General features: G+C 37.5%; 1 protein-coding gene across 8 annotated transcripts in view; it reads right to left on the bottom strand.

Annotated features, from left to right (window-relative positions):
* The window catches only part of RXFP1 (relaxin family peptide receptor 1), a 55,145-nt gene that overhangs the window by 23,449 nt on the left and 9,751 nt on the right, over positions 1-21,945 (bottom strand). For 6 of the 8 annotated variants that reach the window (XM_066996109.1, XM_066996110.1, XM_066996111.1 and 3 more), the window contains one exon: positions 11,766-11,921. The exons of 1 other annotated variant lie outside the window; for it this stretch is intronic. In XM_066996109.1, coding sequence (XP_066852210.1) covers positions 11,766-11,921 — 156 coding nt within the window. Of the gene's footprint in view, positions 1-9,446; positions 9,541-11,765; positions 11,922-21,945 lie in introns of those variants that run through there. One more of the 8 variants, XM_048076180.2, reaches the window with a different exon arrangement.

Raw genomic sequence — 21,945 nt, 5'->3', positions numbered from 1 at the left:
CTCTTATTATTTACTATGGATCTTGTAAAAAGAACATTATCTATACAACTTTCTCCTTCTCTTGGCCATGTCTTCATGGGTTATTATGCAGAGAAGTCACATCAGTTAAATGCATAAGCACTGCTGCCTGCCATTCTAAAGAGCCACTGTGTTACCCTTCAATTTTGCCTTTGCTTTTGATGGTCACAACCCATAGATGTACTTCTCTCTGGCATTTATTCAAATATACTTTCTCTTGCTGTAAGAAATTACTTCAGGCTTTTCATAAAAATACCTTTTAGTACAATGAGTAAAACCTGTAGTCTTCAGACAAAAATGCAGGAGCAATGCCTTTTAAAACATTCACAGATGAAGAAATATAATTGCCCTTTTCCAATGCTGGGATATGCTGATACATTCTAATAAATTATAGTAAAACCAAAACCGTACTGAGATTTTACAGAGAGGAGCGTTGCAGTGCCTGGAACATTTGACTCTGGGAGTAAATTTCACACCCCCAGTTTAGATACCCAGGTGGAGAAAATGAAGTACCTAAAAACTGGATGCTTACTCATCAAGGCAAAGCCAATTTAGCACATACCAAAATACATGTTACTGCACATTGACTGCTTCCTGCATCTGCTGGTTAATGTAAGACTAGCTTGCCTACTTATATGTGACAAAGTAATCACAAAACAAACAAACAAAATACCCCAACAACAACAGGAATTAAATCAATTCAAATAGGGTTTACACTTTTCTGGATGAGCTAGATTTCCTGCTCACATGAGTTTATTCTTGATTTTAAGATAACTTAATCTGCAACTTTTAAGAAAATAAGCAGGCTCAAATTTCCCAGAGATAAGTAACTTCTCAATATTGTACCTTTATTCCTGTAAAACACTTGCACAAAGGAAGTTTTCTAGTTTATATAACAGTACCTTTGATCTAAATACATTATTTCAATTTTCTCTTCTGTTTTTCTGGAACTATTTTCCATTTTTGAAATAAATGTGACAAAGTAAATAAGGTAACAACATAAATATATCTATAAAACCTTGTATTGCTCAAAAGCTCCCTTAGCAGTAAGCCATGACATTGGAGACCAGAAGAGACAAAAGTCTAGTGAAATATAAAAGTTCCACTTTGTTATCAACAATCTTTAAAGATATGAGCAAAGAAGATGATTAAAAGCCTCAAGAGCTTCAGCAAAGCTATTAAATTTGCTGATAGTTTACATCAGTACATCAGTAAATCTGATTATTTCAATGCCACGTAATGTGAATGAATGGCGATGACAGAAAAAAAATAAAAATAATTGGCCATATAGAATCAAAGAATGGTTTATGTTGGAAGGGACCTTCAAGACCATCCAGTTCCAACCCTTGCCATGGGCAGGGACACCTCCCACCAGACCAGGTTGCCCAAAGCCCCATTCAGCCTGGCCTTGAACACATCCAGGGATGGGGCATCCACACCTTCTCTGGGCAGCCTGTGCCAGGGCCTCACCAGCCTCTGAGTGAAGAATGTCTTCATAGAATCATAGAATATCCCGAGCTGGAAGGGACCCATAAGGATCATCGAGTCCAACTCGTGGCACCACACAGGTCTGCCCAAAAGTTTAGTCCATGTGACTAAGTGCACAGTCCAATCTCTTCTTAAATTCAGACAGGCTTGGTGCAGTGACTACTTCACTGGGGAGCCTGTTCCAGTGTGCAACCACCCTTTTGATGAAGAACCTCTTCCTGACGTCCAGCCTAAACTTCCCCTGCCTCAGCTTAACACCATTCCCACAGGTCCTGTCACTGGTGATAACAGAGAATAGGTCACCTGCCTCTCCACTCCCCCTCGTGAGGAAGTTGTAGAGTGCGATGAGGTCTCCCCTCAGCCTCCTCTTTTCCAGACTGAACAGGCCAAGTGACCTCAGCCGCTCCTCATATGTCTTCCCCTCTAGGCCCTTCACCATCTTCATTGCCCTCCTCTGGACACTCTCCAACAGTTTTACATCCTTTTTGTACTGTGGTGCCCAGAACTGCACACAGTACTCGAGGTGAGGCTGCACCAGCGCAGAGTAGAGCTGGACAATCCCTTCCCTCGACCAAGTAGCAATGCCGTGCTTGATGCACCCCAGGATACGGTTGGCCCTCCTGGCTGCCGGGGCACACTGCTGGCTCATATTCAACTTGCTGTCAACCACAACCCCCAGATCCCTCTCTGTGGGGCTGCCCTCCAGTGTCTCGTCGCCCAGTTTGTACGTATAGCCAGGGTTGCCCTGTCCCAGGTGCAGGACCCGGCACTTGCTTTTGTTAAACTTCATGTGGTTGGTGATCGCCCAGCTCTCCAATCTGTCCAGATCTCTCTGAAAGGCCTTTCCACCCTCATCCGAGTCCACAACTCCTCCAAGTTTGGTGTCGTCGGCAAATTTGCTCAAAACATCTTCTAGTCCTACATCCAAATCATTTATAAAAACATTGAAGAGGACTGGCCCTAAAATGGAGCCTTGAGGGACCCCACTAGTGACCATCCGCCAGCCAGATGTGGCCCCATTTACCACAACCCTTTGAGCCCTGCCCGTCAGGCAATTGCTCACCCATCGTATGATGTTTTTGTTTAGCTGTATGCTGGACATTTTGTCCAGTAGGATCCTATGGGAAACCATGTCAAAAGCTTTGCTGAAGTCCAAAAAGATCACATCAGCTGGTTTCCCTTGATCGACTAGATGGGTGATCTTATCATAAAAGGAAATCAAATTTGTTAGGCAGGACCTACCCCTCATGAACCCATGTTGGCTGGGACCAATGACTGCATTGTCCCCCAGATGCGCTTCAATAACTTCAAGGATCATCCTCTCCATAATTTTACCAGGCACTGACGTGAGACTGACAGGCCTGTAATTGCTAGGGTCTTCTTTCTTACCCTTCTTGAAAATTGGCATAACATTTGCCAGCTTCCAGTCCAATGAGACCTCTCCAGATTCCCAAGATCGTTGAAAAATAATTGAGAGGTCCCGCGATGACGTCAGCCAGCTCTTTAAGCACCCTGGGATGAATCCCATCCGGACCCATGGACTTGTATGGATCCAGGTCTTCCTTGTATCTAATCTAAATCTCCCCTCTTTTAGATTAAAGCCATTACCCCTTGTCCTATCCCTACACTCCCTGACCAAGAGTCCCTCCCCAGCTTTCCTGTAGGCCCCCTTTAGGTACTGGAAGGCTGCTGTAAGGTCTCCCCAGAACCTTCTCTCCTCCAGGCTGAGCAACCCCAACTCCCACAGCCTGTCTTCATAGGAGGGGTGCTCCAACCCTCTGATGATCTTCATGGCCCTCCTGTGGAGCTGCTGTAGCTGGTCCATGTCCTTGTGCTGGGGGCCCTGAACTGAATGCAGCACTCCAGGTGGGGTCTCACACAAGTGGAGTAGAGGGGGAACAATCCCCTCCCTCTGCCTGCTGGCTAAGCTGCTTTTGATGCAGCCCAGGACACGGTTGGCTTTCTGAACTGCAAGCCCACATTGATGACTCATGTTGAGCTTCTCGTCAACCAACACCCCCGGGTCCTTCTCTCAAACCATTGTCCATCCAGCCCGTATTTGTGTTTGGGATTGCCCTGACCCAAGTGCAGGACCTTGCACTTGGTCTTGTTGAACCTCATGAGATTCAGACAGGCCTATCTCTCAAGCCTGCCAAGGTCCCTCTGGATGGCATCCCTTCCCTGCAACATGTCAACAGCTCTATTATATACAACTCTTGTATTATATACAACCACGTATATGAGAAATTTCCATGTGAAGCTCAAAAATTTGATCTGTTGCCAAGTATATGATACCTTCTGAAGATGCTGCTGACATCCAAGTGTTTTCTTTTTGCTTTATAAACAGAATTTACAATCTAGGGCTCAAACATGAATTTTGTCTCATAGAATTAAAAAGTGAGATTTAAATGTAGGTACAATAGAAAAAAAATACCATGCCATGAAAACATGAGACTAAGTACATGATCATTCATTATTACCTTTAATTTGAAAAGTAGACTTGTCAAGCTTGCCTGCAATGTTTTGAGGCAAAAATGGGAAAATTATGCTCTCTGAAATTTCCTATCCCTTACGAGCAATCTTGTAATATTAAAACTATATCTTTTGCATAGATGGTTTCAAACATCTCGTACAAATTTAGATTTCTGCTATGGAAATGTAGAATATGATTTAACAAATCTCTAGCACTGCAATAATTCTATAAAACTTTACAGACCTTCAAAGGAACACATACGAAAACATTATGACAACTATACAGAATTTTATTACTTTCATCCTGTTGAATTTTATAGGTCCTTTTTAAAGGAGGTAGTATGTTATAACTTATTTAACAAGGCAACCAGTCACCTGCTGATTGCATCGTCCCCAGTAACAGGTGAGACCTGTACTTTTTAGAGGCAAATATGTGCCAGACTTCAAACAGCTTGCTGCCCCAGTTCTTTCTGAAATTCACAGTTGTGACTTCCTTTGTATATGCAGCCTATGAGTTATAGAGACCTTAACAACTTCCTTTGTATATGCAGCCTATGAGCTACAGAGACCTTAACAAACATCTGTAAGTGAACTTTCGATCTGGGGAGCTGAATGCTGCTTTTTGTTCTGAGACCTCTTAGGCCTGGGAGCAAAACAATGGTAAGTGCATTTAGCCAGTGAAGAACTCCTCCGGAGAGTCACAAAACATCTTAAATTAAATCTGCATGCCTGTTCTTGCTTCACTGGACTGGAAAAATGTGGCTATGACACTGTGATTAAAAAACAAATGCACGCATACTACAATCACTGCCTAACTGCCAAAAAAACAGTTTTGCAGAACTATCAGCAAAATTGTCCAGAAGCCAAATTTCTTAACAGTGAGGACACTTGTGCTCTCAAAATAGCTCAGGCTACTTTGCTCTATTAAATACTACATAATTAAAGACCCTGCTAGTGAAAAAAAGATAAAACACCATAGCATGGTGTTCTTTCTATTCTCTTCCTTTTTATTCTTGCTAGTAAGTTATAGTCAGAAATGTGATAGTAGCTGATGCTTTTCTAATGCCCCATTCATAATGCAAAGATCCAGTCTACAGAGGTGCAAATGATTAGGCATAATGCATGCAGAGTTTTAAGTGGATATGATTGCTGAAGTGTTTGTATTTTTAACATTTTTTACTTTAAAATATATTTTATTCTACTTGTGGTATTCGCACATAACCATTTAGTCTAGAGATTTGCTACTAATAAATTAAGAGTCCATTTCAACAACCAGTTTCAAGATGGAATATAAGAACTATTCAGTAGTGTGAAACAACAGTAAACCTAACTTTAAGCAAAGTATAAAGCATATCCACTCTATTACAAATTAAGTCTAAGAGAAAAATTAAGGCATTTATTTATGAGAGTTATGTATCACAGACTACATGGGAAGATACTGTATTTTATATCTGCAGCTTCTGTGACAGGTTGCAGATTGCAATCTAGACTTCATCCCATTTAGAGAAAAAAATCACTGCTAGAATAGCGTTTCCAAAAATTTTATCCAGTGCTATTTAGAAAAGCTAACACATGAGTCACAAACATTTTTTTGAAACATCTGAGCTTTTTATTAGTTTCCTAATTTAGGTAAGTTATGAATCTTTGCTCACTGATGTCAGTGGTCAGTGGGAGCCTTTCCATTGATTTTAGTGGAGTCAGTCCAGATCACTTCTCACCAGGCTGAGCCTTATTTCATAAGACATGTTGTGATCAAAAGCCCAGGAGGTATGACTGAAGGTTTTATGTTGGTCTTATTGTTTGCATTTTAAATTTAGAACAGAACATCGTAAATCCAATAACTACATAGATTTAGACTGCATGTTTGGGCATTATCAAACCCTAATGGAAGTTAGGAAAAAGTTGTAAATCTGAAAGTGGAAGGACTATTTATAAAGGTATGAGTGCACCTGTACTTTGTATTCAAGGGATTTTCAGAGCTTGTAACTACAGGATGCTGACGCATAGTGCTAAATGTATCTGAGACAAACCAGTAGGGCTTCCTCTTAGACTTCAAAAGATATCATAACATGTGCTTTCAACTTGCCCAGGTAGAATGTAACATTCAGAGTTTCCTCTGAAAGGAGAAAAGCTCGGTACCTTTTGAGATCTGATTACATTTCTATATTTCTCCATGTACAGCTTTGTACCAAACTAAATTCAAGCACTGGTGGCTGGTTTAGGAACAAGAAAACTGAGGTAAGCTGCATGGTTATTATTTACTGTAAGGCTTCTCAACTTATTCCATTCACTGGCTTCATATTAGTAAAACAACAAGTTTACATGTATGATGAGCAAACCAGGCTGATTATGGGGGGAATATTATGGTCAACTGCAACAAAGATCTCAGAAGATCACACAGGAGGAACAGATTTTCAGTCCTACAATGATTTAAAATTTAACTGCATTGATAATTTTTGCAGCACTTTATAATTAACATGATATGAGTACAGAATGATAACTGACCTAGTGATGTATCTAGAGCAGATGACTACGCAGAAGTTATTAGACTGATAACATTACACTTTTATCACTACATAATGATATAGTAGGAATATTTATTCAGAGAAAGCTGACTCTTATCTAGGGGAGAAGTTTGCTCATTCAGCCCTCTAAGTGCACAGAAGACTAATGAATTTATATATATCTATGAAGTCCTTAAATATAAGTTTCTAAATGTAAATGCTTAATTGGGGAGCAGATTAAGGAAAAAATGTCTGAAGATACTCAGAGAGTTTGTATTTTGAAAACAAATATCCATAGATGATTACTAGCAACTTCACATGTCTTCTGTCCAAAGTTATAGAGTACATTTATGTTATGATTTAACTTTTCATATGTTTTTGCAATTTGTCATGTCAGAAATTGTTCATATAAACAAACGTGGACTCAGTGAAAACTACATCACAAATGCTGTTCTGTTATTTTTGTTTTGTATTAAACAACTGCTGTTTTTATCTGCTGTTGTTGGTTTTGCTTAGCTTATCATTAAGTATCACTGTCAGACCAGATTTAAAAATGCTTCTCTCCATGAATAAGTACTGGGGAATATGTAATGTGGCACTTTTAATATGCCATTGAGCTTCAAAGAGCTTTGCCCAGAGCTAGGTTAGGGTACATTAGCAGTAACATTGCAGCAAAGTCTTCAGTGTGAGAAATACTTTTTATTTTACCTGTTTTAGGAAAAATCCCCATAGCAATGTTAAAAAAGTATTAGCTGAGCAGAATTGGTGATTATGCCTAGTATTTATTCTTCCTAATTATTGAAAAAAACAGTGAAAATTAAAAAAAAATAAATCAAGTATCCACAAAACCAAATATTACAGCTATAAATAGGAACAGCTCTCACCTTGAAAATTAGGCTGAAGCCATTACATTTGAAATCAAACATAGTCTCAGTGGGACAAATACTCTCAAACTCATGCTGCTTTGCCAACTTGAGCTTTAGTTAAGCTTGGGCACAGAAGGATGCTGGAATTGCTACCTTTTTTCCACAGTTTAGGTTTTGCTACAAAAATAACCCCAAGTGAAATGTGATAAAGGCTGAACTGGTAGACATCACACGTGGCCATTTTATGAAGAACTCAATGCTTCAGAAAGGATTAGTATGGGGTGGAAGAGCAGAGAACAGTTTACTGCCACATTCAGCCTTAGAAAGGAAAACTCCTCAAGGCCATAAGCTTTTATGAGGAATGATAAAACTTTAAATAAATCATTTTTATTTAAAAATATATTTATGGCAAATTTGCAGAGCCTCCCGCTTTGACTTGATGGACTATGTTTTCAATTTCAAAAGCTAAGATTGTATTTTCCATGCATGTTTAAGGTTATCTAGTGATAGTTTGAAAAGAACCTCTCATCACTTAGGGCATGATAAATTGCTACTCTCCTCTTATTGCTGTTTACTATATTGCCTCAAGCTCTTTCCCATCAGAATATCACACATATTATTTTATTGGCTGGAAATCCAACTGGGTGAAAAAGGCATATGAATTTTCAAACACAAGTGGCTTCATTCTACTGTAACCTATTGGCTACAGTTCCCCCCTTTCCAGAAGGGGTGGGAAGTGGAAGAAATGGTGAAGTTGACCTGGCCAGTAGGATATCCACACCCTGAGGTTAAGCCCTACCATGGCAGTCTCAGATCTGTTTCTGACTCTGCCTACGATCCTAATTTCATGTCACATCACTTCTCTGTACCTGGGTTGAACATGAACTGCAATTACTGCACATCTGAAAACATCTATCAATGAGGAATCAGTTTAGTTTCAAATATTTATTAACACGTTTTACTGTTATGGGGTATGCAGTGCATGAACCAGGACTAACATTGCAAATCTCAAAGATTACAACAATAAATATCATTATCGGAATGAAGTGGGGACCTACAGAACTTTACTCAAGAAAAGAGGAAATGGACAGGATTGCTACAAGATAATTGGAATATTTAATGAAATCTTTACTTTTTTCAAATGTCTGTGGTATGCATTCAACGTATCCATCTGGGACACAGAGTATGTCAGTGTATAATTCATTCATTGCATAATGAGGATCAAACAAATAATAATGAGCAGTAATCCAGTAGGTTACTGGGCAGATTGTAAACTGTGTTGCTGATTAACCGTATTGGATGTGGAGCTCTAAAATTCCAAGTTAAGTAATTAATTTGCAAGACAAGAATACTGAGACAGCTTTTGAATCACATTGTAATTGCCAGCCATAGAAGAAGAAACTATGCCTTTTTCTTTTTGTTGCAATGACATTTAAAGACTTTTACAAAGCAACTCTCTCTCGAAAGATCTAAGTGTACTTTTCATGCTAGTTGCTTCTCTACTTCTTTAATACACTGATATTTCTTAAAAGTGCTATTTCAGTAATTGTGGTTGCTATTAATATTCAGCACACTTTGAGGCTACTATTGAACAGCTGGACTTTGGATTTTCTTATGTTCAGAGTACCTGTTTTTTCAAACAATTGTACCTTTTTTTTTTTTCAATAGCAGTATTATGATTTTCAAAAGAAGTGATTTTTTTTCCTTTTCTTTTTCATCAGTATTGTCCTCTCCATCACAGAAAAGACTACTGTTCATAATTTTTTTGCATTGTGTCTCCTTATTTTATAATACTGGTCTAAGATACATGCAAGTCTTCACTATAATATTTTTCTGTAGGCTTAAGATAGTGCTTTATAATTAATGAAGATATCATTAGTGAAGTGGTTGTTGTAGCTAGCCTTACTTGAGACACATGCATATATATATTTGTATATATATAAATAATTTTTGAATACCTTTGAGCGTCTATACAGATTTTTTTCCATCCCCACATATACTGTGTTGAATGTTGTAGACTGGCCACCTCAAAGCTCTTATTCAGATTTATGCAAGATGAAAGTGTACAAGAATTTAAAAGTTGAGCTACTTAGAGTACCTTATGGATAAGATTACAATTTCCAATGATGCTGCATAGAACAATTACTTCACTGGAATAATTTAATTTTGAATTGCTTTTCTGTAACCAGGAGCAATGACTTCAACTGAAAACTAGCTGCAAATTAAAAAAAAAAAAAAAAAAAAAAAAAAAGGTTAGAAAGAACCAGATATTACTCCTGGGGCAGGGCAGTCATACTAAAATGGTCCTGGGAAATGGCAGCAGGAAAATAGCTGCTTAGCTTCTTTGTCTTGGGAGCTAATCAGGGGACTTCCTTTCTTGGATTTTAAGATGAATACTTACTAAACAGAGACCTATCCTCCAAAGATTTCCACATGTACTGCAGTGTAGGAGTGCTACAAACACCTTAACTGAACATTTCGTATTCTCAGGCAACATAGTGACTCTTCCATTATTCAAATAATAAAATTTGACTGCTACACCAGTTTTTGAGAAAACAATACTGCTGAATATGACCTTGATGCATTACACAAGGCATGCATTTCTAAATGTGAATATGGGTTCAAGATACAAGAATAACACTAATAGCATAGATTTCTCAGGGAGTCAATGCAATGACTCTTCATTTTTTATGACTTAGGCTTTCAGAAATTGTCTCTGTCTCATTCTTGAGTTACTATACTCAGAGTTGGATTCAATATTGCAGCTGAATTGTCTTGCAGGCTCTGCTGTCCTGTATATCCCGTATAACTGTGTCTATCCTAATCCCCACTTGATCAAGCTGTACACTTTCAGCAAGTCCTTGCACAGCAGACTTTCTGGTACTATAAAGAAATGGAACATACATAAACTAACTGTTTAAGAGGTGACATGCACAGAAGAATAAAAGAACAAGAACCAATTTTGTTAGGATTTTGATTATTGGCGATGAAAAGTATGCTTAAGGTAGAAGGAAGTGACATAAAACTAGAGAAAGCTGCAGGTCCATTACACGGGATTAGAATTAAAAGCACGTTTGTATGAAGTAATGTGCTAATATTTGATAGGCTTAAGAATATGTGTCCACACACAACAACAATCGGCTCCAAAAATACGCAATGAGAACAAGTGACACTATTTCCAAAATCCCATTGATTTTGCTGAGATAGTTAATGAAAAATACCTTTACCACATTTTGTTTCTAACTCTATCTTTCTGAAAATTTCTTTTAGTATATATATCTTTGAAGTTTCACTTCATCTTTTTTTTTTTTTCTTTTTTCTTTTGTTGGCTCCATGCACAGCTCTGATGGCAGCGTGCCTGGCTGAAGCAGACAGACAGTTCACCTGCTTCGCTCTGTGGAGATGGAGGCAGGGTGTGTGGTAGAGCACTGTACATCTGGCTGCCCTCCACTGCTACAGGCAAGCTACTCAGGAATAGGAAGTCTGGTTTCCCCATCTGCCAGGGATGAGAAGTTCTGGAGAGTAGCTCTGAAAGCATCCAGGCTGTTATTAAGTTGACAAGAAGATGTGCTAGGGCTGCTTTTCTCTCCCTGCAGCCATAGCTCACAACCAAATCGCTAAGCTCTCATGAAACACACAGAAGCATTTCCCAGACTATCCCTGGCCTGTGCTACCCTCCAAACAGTGTCCAGCCACTGCATGAGAGATGCTGTTCAGCACAGACTAAAGCTGTGTCCAGGCCATGCTCACAAATAAACAGCATGGCAAGTGCCTACGCAGAGCCCATGCCCTGACTCTGCTCAGTTTGCAGCTGAGGTAAAGCCCATGAACCAAGCCGGGTTCATGGCGACCATCCAGCAGGGCCAGGAGTGACATGGGCAGGCAGCAGTGGCCTGTTTGCGTGCATTTCCTCAGATTTCAACATTTCCAAAACACAAAGCCTGGTAGCAGTGTAACTTGCAGAACACACACAATCATGGTTTTGTTTTTCCCCCTGCATTAGGACATCAAAGCTTTTTGGCAAACCTTGAAAATTCTTCTAAATTACTCTTCCCAGACAGCTTTAAGTTCTGTCAAGCATAACAAACTCTGTCAGCTCCTACGTCCACCTTTCCTCAGCAGGGATCTTTGCTAGATCACATGCACACATATGTACAAATCAAAACAATACATCCAAACAAGTTCAAAGCACGGATAAAATTGGATAAACTTACACAAGATGCAAACAAAAAATGTGGTCCTTTCTTCCTAGGAAATGGCTAGTTGGGTGGCTTTATCAGCTAAAGCAAATACCTGCTATATCCTCTGCAATGCATGTAACTTTCTCATTGCTAATACTCTGCAAAGCCCCAGTTGATATGAACAGTGTATGGGTTTCAGTGACTGTCAGAAATAAAGTAATGTCTTAACCACGTACCACAGTTGTCTTCATCAGCATGATTCCCACAGTCATCCTCACCATTACAGTGAAGTTGTTGGGGCAAGCACTTGGTGATATTGCCACATGGAAAATAGCCCAGGGGGCAGGTGCCACCGCCTCCAGAGACATGATCTTCCAAGGAGTCACAAATGACTAAATAGACACAGAAAGAATATGCTTACTTCAAGATATGCTCTTAATGCATAAAGATTGTTGGGATTATGCTTTTATAAATACTCATTTGCATTTGAATGTGAATATCAAGTGATAAATACATATTAGTTCTTTGGACATGCAATTACAAGAGTATATTAAGTACTGTTAACTTGGCAAGAAACATTTATATCGTAACTTAATTAATATTTGCTTTGATATAAAGCAACCAGGTAATTCCTCCCCACGCATCCTAGTAATAAGATGGAAGTGCTAATCATACAAGAGAAATGACCTAAGGCCACTATTTAAAAGGATAGCTTTGCTTTGCACTAGAAATTAATTTATTATGGCGATACACCAGATAAGCTATGTAGATATGGATTATATTAATTTGTGCTGAAATTTGAGCCCCAGATAGATAAGTCCTTTTTTTTGTACAGAGTCAAAATTATATATTTTAAAATGTATTCTAATTTTAAAGCAATTACTGGATGTAGACTGATCAAGGATCAAAGCACAAGGAAAGTAAGCTCAAATCTGTGACATAGCTTTGTTGAAGAACGGCTAAGGATTCTTCTGGTCCCCCATTCCTCTGCTCTCTGTACTCCAGCAGCTTCGGTTCCTCACATCTGCAGACACATAATGCCTTACTAGTCCCTTCAGTGCAACCGAGGGACAAATTTTGCTGCCACCAACTATTTTTTTCCATGATAAACACAGTTGGTCTACAAGCTGCTTTTGTAATGGTTTGCAGAGTGCCAGCTTGAATTTCCTAATGTACAAGATCAACTTCTTTCCATGAGCATTCGATGGAGAGGGTTTGAAATTGTTCTAGAATGCAATTGGTTAAGTTTCCAATATACTGGAAAGAGAGAAAAGCATCATCAGTCCACTGTGTTACCTAGTGCTCTTCCAGCTTGCAGAGCTTCAGCAACCCTAACCACTGAAGTACCATTCTGCAAAGGTTTGCTGTTTAAATTTTGAAGTACTTTCAAAAAATAAAATAAAACCAGAGAGTCATTATAGTTAACTTTTGACTTAGTGGATGCTGTAACAAAGGACTCAAGCTCCATACAAATTATATTTTAAGTTCCATTGCTATCTTAGAGCACTTGAAATACTCTATACAAACTTCACCAGCTGTGATGGGATGCTTGTTTCAGAAGTGGCAATATACTGTTTGAACATGCAACTGTTTTTCCAGGCTATTTTCGTAAGACAAAATATGAATCTTTTGTGTAACTTTTTCAGTTTAACAAGGAAGGTGTTATTATACAACATCCAATTTTAGTCCTCATTTTTCTCCTAGACTAAGGGAATCACCTGAAAGTAAATTAAGTACTTCAAATTCATAAGAAATCTCTTCTGGAAGAACTTTCAACTGTTAAGCCCTTGACAATGTTTACAACTGTTGAAAACTGAAACGCAAGAGCAGTAGCAGGAGGAAATTCTGAGATAAATATTTTGTTATTCACATATGCACAGAGTTGTCTTTGCTATTAGAAGCGTCCTGCATTGAAAGCCCTATATTCCAGCTAACAATCACTGTATGGTTTTTGAAATTTGAATGATTTTGCTTTTATGCATCACTCTATAACTTATGTAATGGCTTAAATGTTTTGGGAATTATGCTTTAGGTCCCTATCCCTCCTATACACAGGTACCTTAAAATAAGGCTATATTCTACTCCCAGCATGAATTCATTATGCATTGTTCCCTGCAGTTCTGTGCTCATATTCATAATGTTTTGTTTAACTTTTTCCACACAACAATAATTAGCAAATAAATTTATGTTGATATAATGATATAATATTAAGCACATGTGGTACTTATTGCCTAAAGTCTCATGCTGGCAAAGGATAAAAATCACAGACAACTGAGGCTCGCTTCAGTGCAGTTATCTGTCACAATTTGAGCAACTGAGATACCTGGTTAGAAACACCAACATGGAAAAAACAAATGGAAATGAAAAACAAAACAAAACAACCCTCTACATTTTGTCAAGTTTTCTTCACTACACACTGGAGACATTGGCACTGAGCTGAACATTGCACTTACAGGGGTTGATGTCTATACAGTTTAAATTGCAAATAATGGCATTTATCTTCTCACAGCAGCATTCAATGGACTTCATAGGGTTTTCTAGAAAGTATTATTTAGTTAAATGGTATTAATTCCTGAATGAATTAATGAATATTTTCTGTCACAGTTCAAAAATAATTATTTGTGAAAGAGTAAACACAGTAAGGGATTGTGTAATTTTATGAGTTCTCTGGAAATGCATAACCTTATGACACCGATTCTGAATCTCTGGATCACTTGTTTTGTGCTACAGAGGATTACTCTGGCATGTAAATATCTCACTAGGAAGGAAGATATCAAGGCATCAACACTTAACAGCATCATCCAGGTCTAACTATTGAAAGTACTGGTCTTTGTCCACTGACTTGTTAACATCATTTTGTTTATGCAAAAAAAGACAGAAGTTTGAGCCCTGCAGATCACAGCAGATTTATGAATGGAAAACCCCCAAGCCTCTGAGGAAATATTTGGCAAACTTGACAAAGGTAGGGAGGAGGTAAGAAAGTAAAATCCACTGTAAAAACGCTAGACAATATTCAAATGTCTATCTTTTGGATTAGGGAAATTTAAACAGTGTTTTATATGTGAGTAAAATAAAGATAGCACGGCAACAACAGCAACAAAAAAATCTATGCTTTTTATTTTGCACATACAGACTGTTCTGACATTGGAGTTTATCATGTCAAGATGATCTATCATACCGTCTTTATCATGCAATATTAAAGGTGTCAACCTTACTACCTGTTACTCATTTTCCAATACGAGAAAATTGAACCACTCTTCTGATAGCTCATGTTTCACTGACCTGTCTTTTTAGCTGCTAAACTTCCCGATAGAACAGCTCTAAAATTATTGATTAAAGATTATTTCATCATGTCACTAGCTATCTCAGTGTTAAATCAAAAACAAACAAACAAAAAAGGAAAGTTATTTTGTGCTCCTTTTACTAACCCATAGGTTATGTCTCTACTGAATATGTGTATCAGGCTTCAAAGGTACCCCTAATGTTTTATGTGTTCTTGTTCACATCCAGGATAGAACATCTCGGCTTTGCTTCTTACAGCCAAACTAGCACTGTAAAAGCATGTGACCCCCTATAACACAAAAGAAGTACCATCAGCAAAGCATATAAAAAATTAACTTGGCTTAAAAATATAAAAAAATTCTGTTTTATAACGAGCAATTTTGGGCCAATATTGTGATCTTCCACTACTGACAGAGAAGGACTGGTGTCCTTCAGAAGGATGGCAAACTGTGCAGCAGACAAACAGATAAAGGAAGATAAAAATTTTTAAATGTGTATAAAGAATTTAGCTACAAAAGTAAAAGCTTGATAAAAAGAGGAACTCAGGACAGGTTTGTTTAGGCCTCAATAGTGAGGATGAAAAGTATACATCTGTGACTGACCTGATTACATCAAAAAGATTGCTTTTACAGATATTCCAAGAAAATAATATATATATATATCATATATCCTACGTAAAACCACCTCTTGCTCTCCCAGTGACATAGAGATAATTTCACATATTTCAGCATTTTTTTTTCTCAGAATGATCAGAGTAAATATTAAAATATTTGCAATGTTCCTAGAACAAAAGGAAAAGACAGGTGAAGTGGTAACAATACAAATGGTAAAACCAGGAACAACCTGTCAAGATGCTTGCCGTCTCTTTACAGGATAATGTTCCAGAGACTAGTGCATGTTCATGATCCTGCAAATCCAAATCTGTTTCTGATTGTCATGTACTTTGCACTCTCCCTCCCTGCCTGCAGTTCCAATTCTTCTCAAACTTTATTAAAGAAAACAAGAGAACATGTCATGCACCTTTTAAGCTAGTCCAGACCTGCTGTTTTGAGGCACTTATTGCTAAGGCACTCATCCACGACCTTTCCTTTACCTTGAAGAACGCAGATAACTCTTCTGTTGGTCTTGAAAACATGAGACTAATTCAACACTGCCGAAGTTTTCCTTTTTTAAAAGGAATAAGCCAAAGCTGGCTTGTCATCTAGTTAAGATGACAAAACTGTCTCCTCTAGAGATGCAGGATCACTGAGAAAAGAACACAACAGCCCCTCTTTAAGATCTCATAAGAAGAAACCAAGAAGAGAACATATCTGGGAAAGAACAAGATATTCTCAGGAGAACACGGCTTTCCTTCAAAATGAATTGATCCATCTAGCTCACTATTTCTGTGCATTCTTTAAAAAAATAAAACTACATGAACTCTTGGAAATAGGTAGTGGGTCACAAATGGTATTTGAGAAGCCAAGTAAGAGATGTGCACTAGAAGAAGTAGTTAGCGCAGTCCTCGTAGCTTCCATAAAAAAAGGGAATGTGACTCGGTCATGGAAAAAAGACTGGGCTGATTGGACAGAACAGTTAAACTAATGAAAGCAGCGTGACTCACTGCTTGGTACTTGCTAGTCACATGAGTCTCAGTTGTGTTACTAGAGGTTCAAATAAGGGCATATCATGATAGCAGAAAAATATTTCTGTATTTTCCGAAATTATAAGCAACTGAAGACCCACTGTCAGGAGTCCAAAATGACTCTTAAATGCTATCAGCCAAGTTAGCTAATATGTTTGTCTTCACTTGGAATAAGTTATCAGTTTGAAAGTGTGGAGGGTGAGGAAATCCAACTATTTTTAAAAAGTTTGAAAAGATTACAAGGACTGACAAATGATCATGATGCTGAAGAATACACCCTGTACTTGCTATCATGGAAAGTTATCTTACTAGGGCTACAAAAGCCCTAGTTTTTCAGAGCCTAATGTAAATTTATCAGATGGGGAGGCTTTTTTCCCCCCATAACCTATTTTATCTGTTACTAGTACTGTACTTCTATATCCAATGGCAAATGGGCTAGAGCAAGGGAAATCTGAACATTTTATTTTGAAATGGCTGCTTTGAAATAGAATATTTCCTTTGTCTTAAACAGAAGAGTCAACAAAGAAAATGTTAAAGTTGAAATTGATTTTGCCTGTCATTTCTGTTCTAGCCTGAACACTTCAAGATGACAGGAGATTAAAAAAATTCTTTTCTGCTGAAAGTTATTTGAAGGGCCCATGAACCGGCTTTCAAAAACCTGTAGCGTGATATAGAGGAGGAGAGCTCATAGGACTGTAACCTTTATTTTCAAAGATAAGTCATCAGAATAAGGTTATAAAACAGGTTTATAACTGAGTTCCTTTAGTTTAAAAAAGGGGTAATTGATAATTGATGAAGAATAATAAAGACAAGTTGTTGACCAAACAGAAGCATTTGAATTGCTAAATGACAGGAAAAAAGATACAAGAAGATCTTACAAAGACTATAGATTTTTTTTTTTAATGAACTCTTCTCTGAATTTATTCTCTGAATTTTCATCACAATAACATCTAGAAGTAGATCATATCTAATTAATTATTTTTTTCCAAATTATTCAGCTTCTTCCTATTAAACAAGGAATTGTTTGGATCAATTTATGACAAAGACCAAGATGAAGTTAGTCCAGTTTCAGGATAAAGGATGAAATTAACATTTTTATGCTTTTACTTAACTTACTACAGCTTTCTCAGCGGAATGCATTTTTTTCAGCATCTAATTTTAAAGAGGTATCAACTTTGGGAGAGAATTTTTCAGGAAAACGTAACTAGTGATTTCTGTCACTGTGTGATGGGAATCCTATCCTATTAAAATTCTAGCTATTAACATAAAAAATCAGTAAGTAATTATTAAAAACAGATTCTATTTTCATATAAGACTAAAAAACAGTTTACACGCTTGAACTTGAATGCTGTTAATATATGCATTTGGATTAACATCCTTGGGCAAAAATTGTTGACTAATACATGCCTTGTTCTAGTGATGATAGGTACTTTAACATTAATACTGGAGACAAAACATCCGTGGCTTAAAAGATTTCAATGTCTGTACAAGATCTCCACTGGAATATTAATCAAACTGTTATCATTATGTTGCCTTCTCCTTAATTTGCTCCTCTTCCCCTTTGCTAATTGTTCAGTCCTGATGTCTATAATTTATTCAGAATCTCAAATGGTTGCAACAATTTCATTTCTAAAACCCTAGTCTTTTTTTATATTTTGGCTACTGCTACCAGAATTACATTTTTCAGTTGTATTGCAGTCCATTTATGTTTACTTGACCATATCAGATGTCATTCTAGGAATGTGCAGTACTTGAATTACACACACATAAGTTAACAACTAACTGTACAAAACATTTGCTTTCACTAAACAAAGTATAGAACAAAGGAGTTTAGCAGAAAAGATGCATATACTATGACTGCCTATTTTGCATGCTGATCCAGTCATTATCTTGGATTTTAATTTCATATTGTATCTTTACATCTTGCTGTGTATTTCAGAATGCCTTCATTTCAAGAGCAGCCTCCAAAGCTGCACAAAATTTGCACTATCTTTTGCAAAATATAGACTCCAATCTCATAGCAACATTACTGAAGCTAGTTATCAATTATGCCACGGCTAATTCAGTCTAATTAATCCAGCTATAGCACTGGAAGATCCTCTTTGTCGAACTGCCAGATAAATCAGCTTCAGGGCCAGAAACTGCAAGCAGAGCAATTCAGGCTGGTCACATGGCACCTTGCCAGAGGATTTGGCTCTACACCTTTTATTAATTTGTCTTTTTGTTCTGCTTACAGAGAACTTAGAACAAAAGGACTCTAATGCACAGAAAAGAGCTTAAAAAGCTGCTATTATCTGAAAAAGCCCCAAAACGTAGTATAATGAATTTTAACTGGAAACTCAAATTTTGTAAGGCATTCCCAGGGGATGAAGGCTCAGCACAATGTCTGACACAGACAGAAATTAATGTGCAGAGACAAGCCTCTCTGTCACCCCCCTTTCCCTCTTCTTCTTCTCCCTGAATACAGAGAATTGAAATGATGCCTGACTATTATTTTGGTAAACAATGAGTTTTCTGGTTTTTGACATTGTTTCCAAGGTAGGCTTTCATTTGCCCTACTGGTTTTGTTTGTTTGTTTGGTTTTGTTTGTTTGTTTCTTTTTGCATTGGTATAATTCCTGTGGTGTCACTAATTTCTGTTTCACAGTAGTGCAGTATCAAGTGTGGACAGATGAAACACTAGGGTTTTCTTTGGGTGGCTTTAGGCCTAGAACAAAAATGAAGGTACCAGTGTAAGTGTACTAAATATATTGCACCAGGTAGCACCATCCCTCGTGAAAGACCCAGAAAGGCATTAGCCAGCCATCAGACACAAGTCCCCTCTCAGAGACTGATTCTGTCTCACAGGCACTGTGGAGCAGATTTGGGTTGGTTCTGCAAGGCCCAAAATCTATTTCAAATAATCACTTTTTTCCTCCTTTGCAACACCTTATTTATGAGTTTAAACACACTAAAAATAAATAAATAAATTCTCTAGGCTTCGCACCAGGAATAGCATTTTTGATACTCTGTAATACCAGGAAGAAAAGCTTCTTATTTAGCAGCATTTTTCCTAACTCCTACCATGCCTAATGGTATGCTAATGAGTTTTTTTTTGTTTATCTCAGCAATCACATAATTTGAAATGTACTTTAGCCAAGAGGATCGAGAACACTTGGTTATCAATAAATTAGTGTCCCTCAAGCAACAATCACTCATGACATCTGGATAACCAGCACTCTGAATTTAAATACCTAATGACAGTGATGAGGGATTACTGGAGAGAAGTTCACTTCAGATGTGTTGCTTTGCATAAATTAACCTGATCAGCCAGAAGTGATTGTAAAGTAAGCAAAAGTGAAATACTGATTAGTGGAAACCAAACCATTCAAATTAACAAATAACAGATGTTTGTAATAGAGCTGTTAATTTTCCACAAAGAAAAGGCAGCTTTAGTTGATTTTCATGAAACACTGTTATGTACAGGGGAGAAAATTTTGTACATGGGTATTCATGCACCCATGCATGCACAGAAGAAAGAAGAAAACGAGGAGATGAAGAAAAAGTACTCATAGTGAAGTCCTAAGAGAAAGTTGCAAGAAAAAAAGTGAATGAAACCAGTAATGCGATGAACAGGGGATTTACTTGCTGATACTCTAATTGTACAATGGTCTGAAAATCCATTATTTGAAAATGAGCAGAGGAGCAAAGAATTATGTGACCGTCATTAACTGCTCCTCATAACAGAAAACAATCTACAAGGTCTTAATGTTTTGCCTAATGTCTTAGGTCAAAATGGAAAAAATTGTCTTTGTTTTTTTTTCCCCTCCAACTAAAAATTGCGTGACTTAGCTGTAACTTCTTTTCCACATTTGGTATGTTTTTTTTTGATAGAAAAAAAAAGAAGAAGAAGAAAAAGAAAGACTGGCATAATGAATACCTTGCCATATTGATGAAAGAGAGTAGATTTGAGAACAGCCAGCCTCATTTTGGACTAAAGGAAAAAACCTGAGGAAGGGTGATGGGAGATTTTATTTTCTGTTTCTCCATCTCTTACAGTTCTTTAGTCCCTTATTTTTCTACAGAGTGGCTTGAACTAAGAAAGCTGCACATCAGCCACACTTTCAGAAGTCACAACATTTTTTGTCTTCTCTCAGGTAATACAAACTGAAACAAATCTTTTTAAAATAGAGTTAGTAATTCTGGTAAGATTCAGGTAAGCTTTCCCTATCTAGAACTCCAGAGAGTGAGAGGAAAAAAAGAATGTTTTGGGAATCTTACCCAAAGTATTTAAAATATGAAACATAGTCTGTTTTTTTCATTCCTTGTGCCTTTAAGAAAAGCTGAAAGGATTTTTATGATAGTTCTTACAATGGATTTAAGCCAGCATAACTTAAAATGAAGCTCTGAAGCATACTTAAGCATACATAATTTTGTAACAATAAAAACATTCTTTCTTGGTAAACCCAAGACAGGATTATCTGATATACTTTATTTATTCAAATACTTTTGTTACTAATAACAATTTATAACTATTAAGAATTCAGATTTAATATGGAAATAAAAGTTCAGATTTAGGAGGTTGCTATAAATCTATGTGATCCCATGCTCCTAAAGTGTTATAAAATGCAATTCTTTTTTGTTCTATTTCTGAAGTAAAACAAATTGAAAATATTTTAGGGAATTTGCCTTTTATGGGTTCATGTTATTACTTTGAGAAAACCTTATATAAGTTTGGGGGCACTGTGCTTCAGTAAATGAATTATTGGATTCCAGCTCATGAATATTTGGTTCAATTTAAAGAAATCACCCAATGTCTACTATATTTTTATTATGAGTAAACGTCATTTACCACTATTAATTGTGACGCTCCAGTTAAAGTGCTATAAATCAGAAGTTATCTCAAGCTCATAGGGTTTCTGACTTTGTTAAAGTGAATAGTGTTAGCTAGCTCACCAGTGATCAGAGACATCTGGCTTATTTCTTCTTTCGCAGACTCTAAAAATGTGCATGCAGATTAAGATTTCAAGATGAACCTTTAGATTATATAAAATCATTAATGTAAATAGAACATTAGCAGCACATAGGTGTAAGTTACATGGATATTAATTGTTCACAATGAAGTTAGAAAAGATAATGAGCAACTGCACCGAGGAGTCTGTCTCCATTGTAGATGCAGTTTGGCAAAACAATATATTTGTGTGGGCTCCTGATGGATGTAGCCTCCACATTGTCTCTACCTCCATTCTCTCAACCCCAGTCCAACTAAATCAACACATTATGAAGCCCTTTCCTGACACTGAATGTTTTCTCATTGTCAACACACGTGAAAGCATGCTCTGGGAAAGAGCTTAAATTAGAGCGGTACTATCGTGGCACACCTCTAGCATGGCGCAGGAGGCAGCAGACAGGGCTGGGAGGAGGAGAGGCGTGCTCAGACCATGATCTGCTCCACCACCCTAATCCCAACGCACCTTTCTGCCAGGTCTCCGTTCACATCTGACATGCCTGCTCGGAGGGCAGGCTTTCTGG

Source organism: Anser cygnoides, chromosome 4, assembly GCF_040182565.1.
Source record: "Anser cygnoides isolate HZ-2024a breed goose chromosome 4, Taihu_goose_T2T_genome, whole genome shotgun sequence".
In the NCBI taxonomy this organism is placed as follows: domain Eukaryota; kingdom Metazoa; phylum Chordata; class Aves; order Anseriformes; family Anatidae; genus Anser; species Anser cygnoides.
This window is presented reverse-complemented; position numbering and strand designations above follow the sequence as displayed.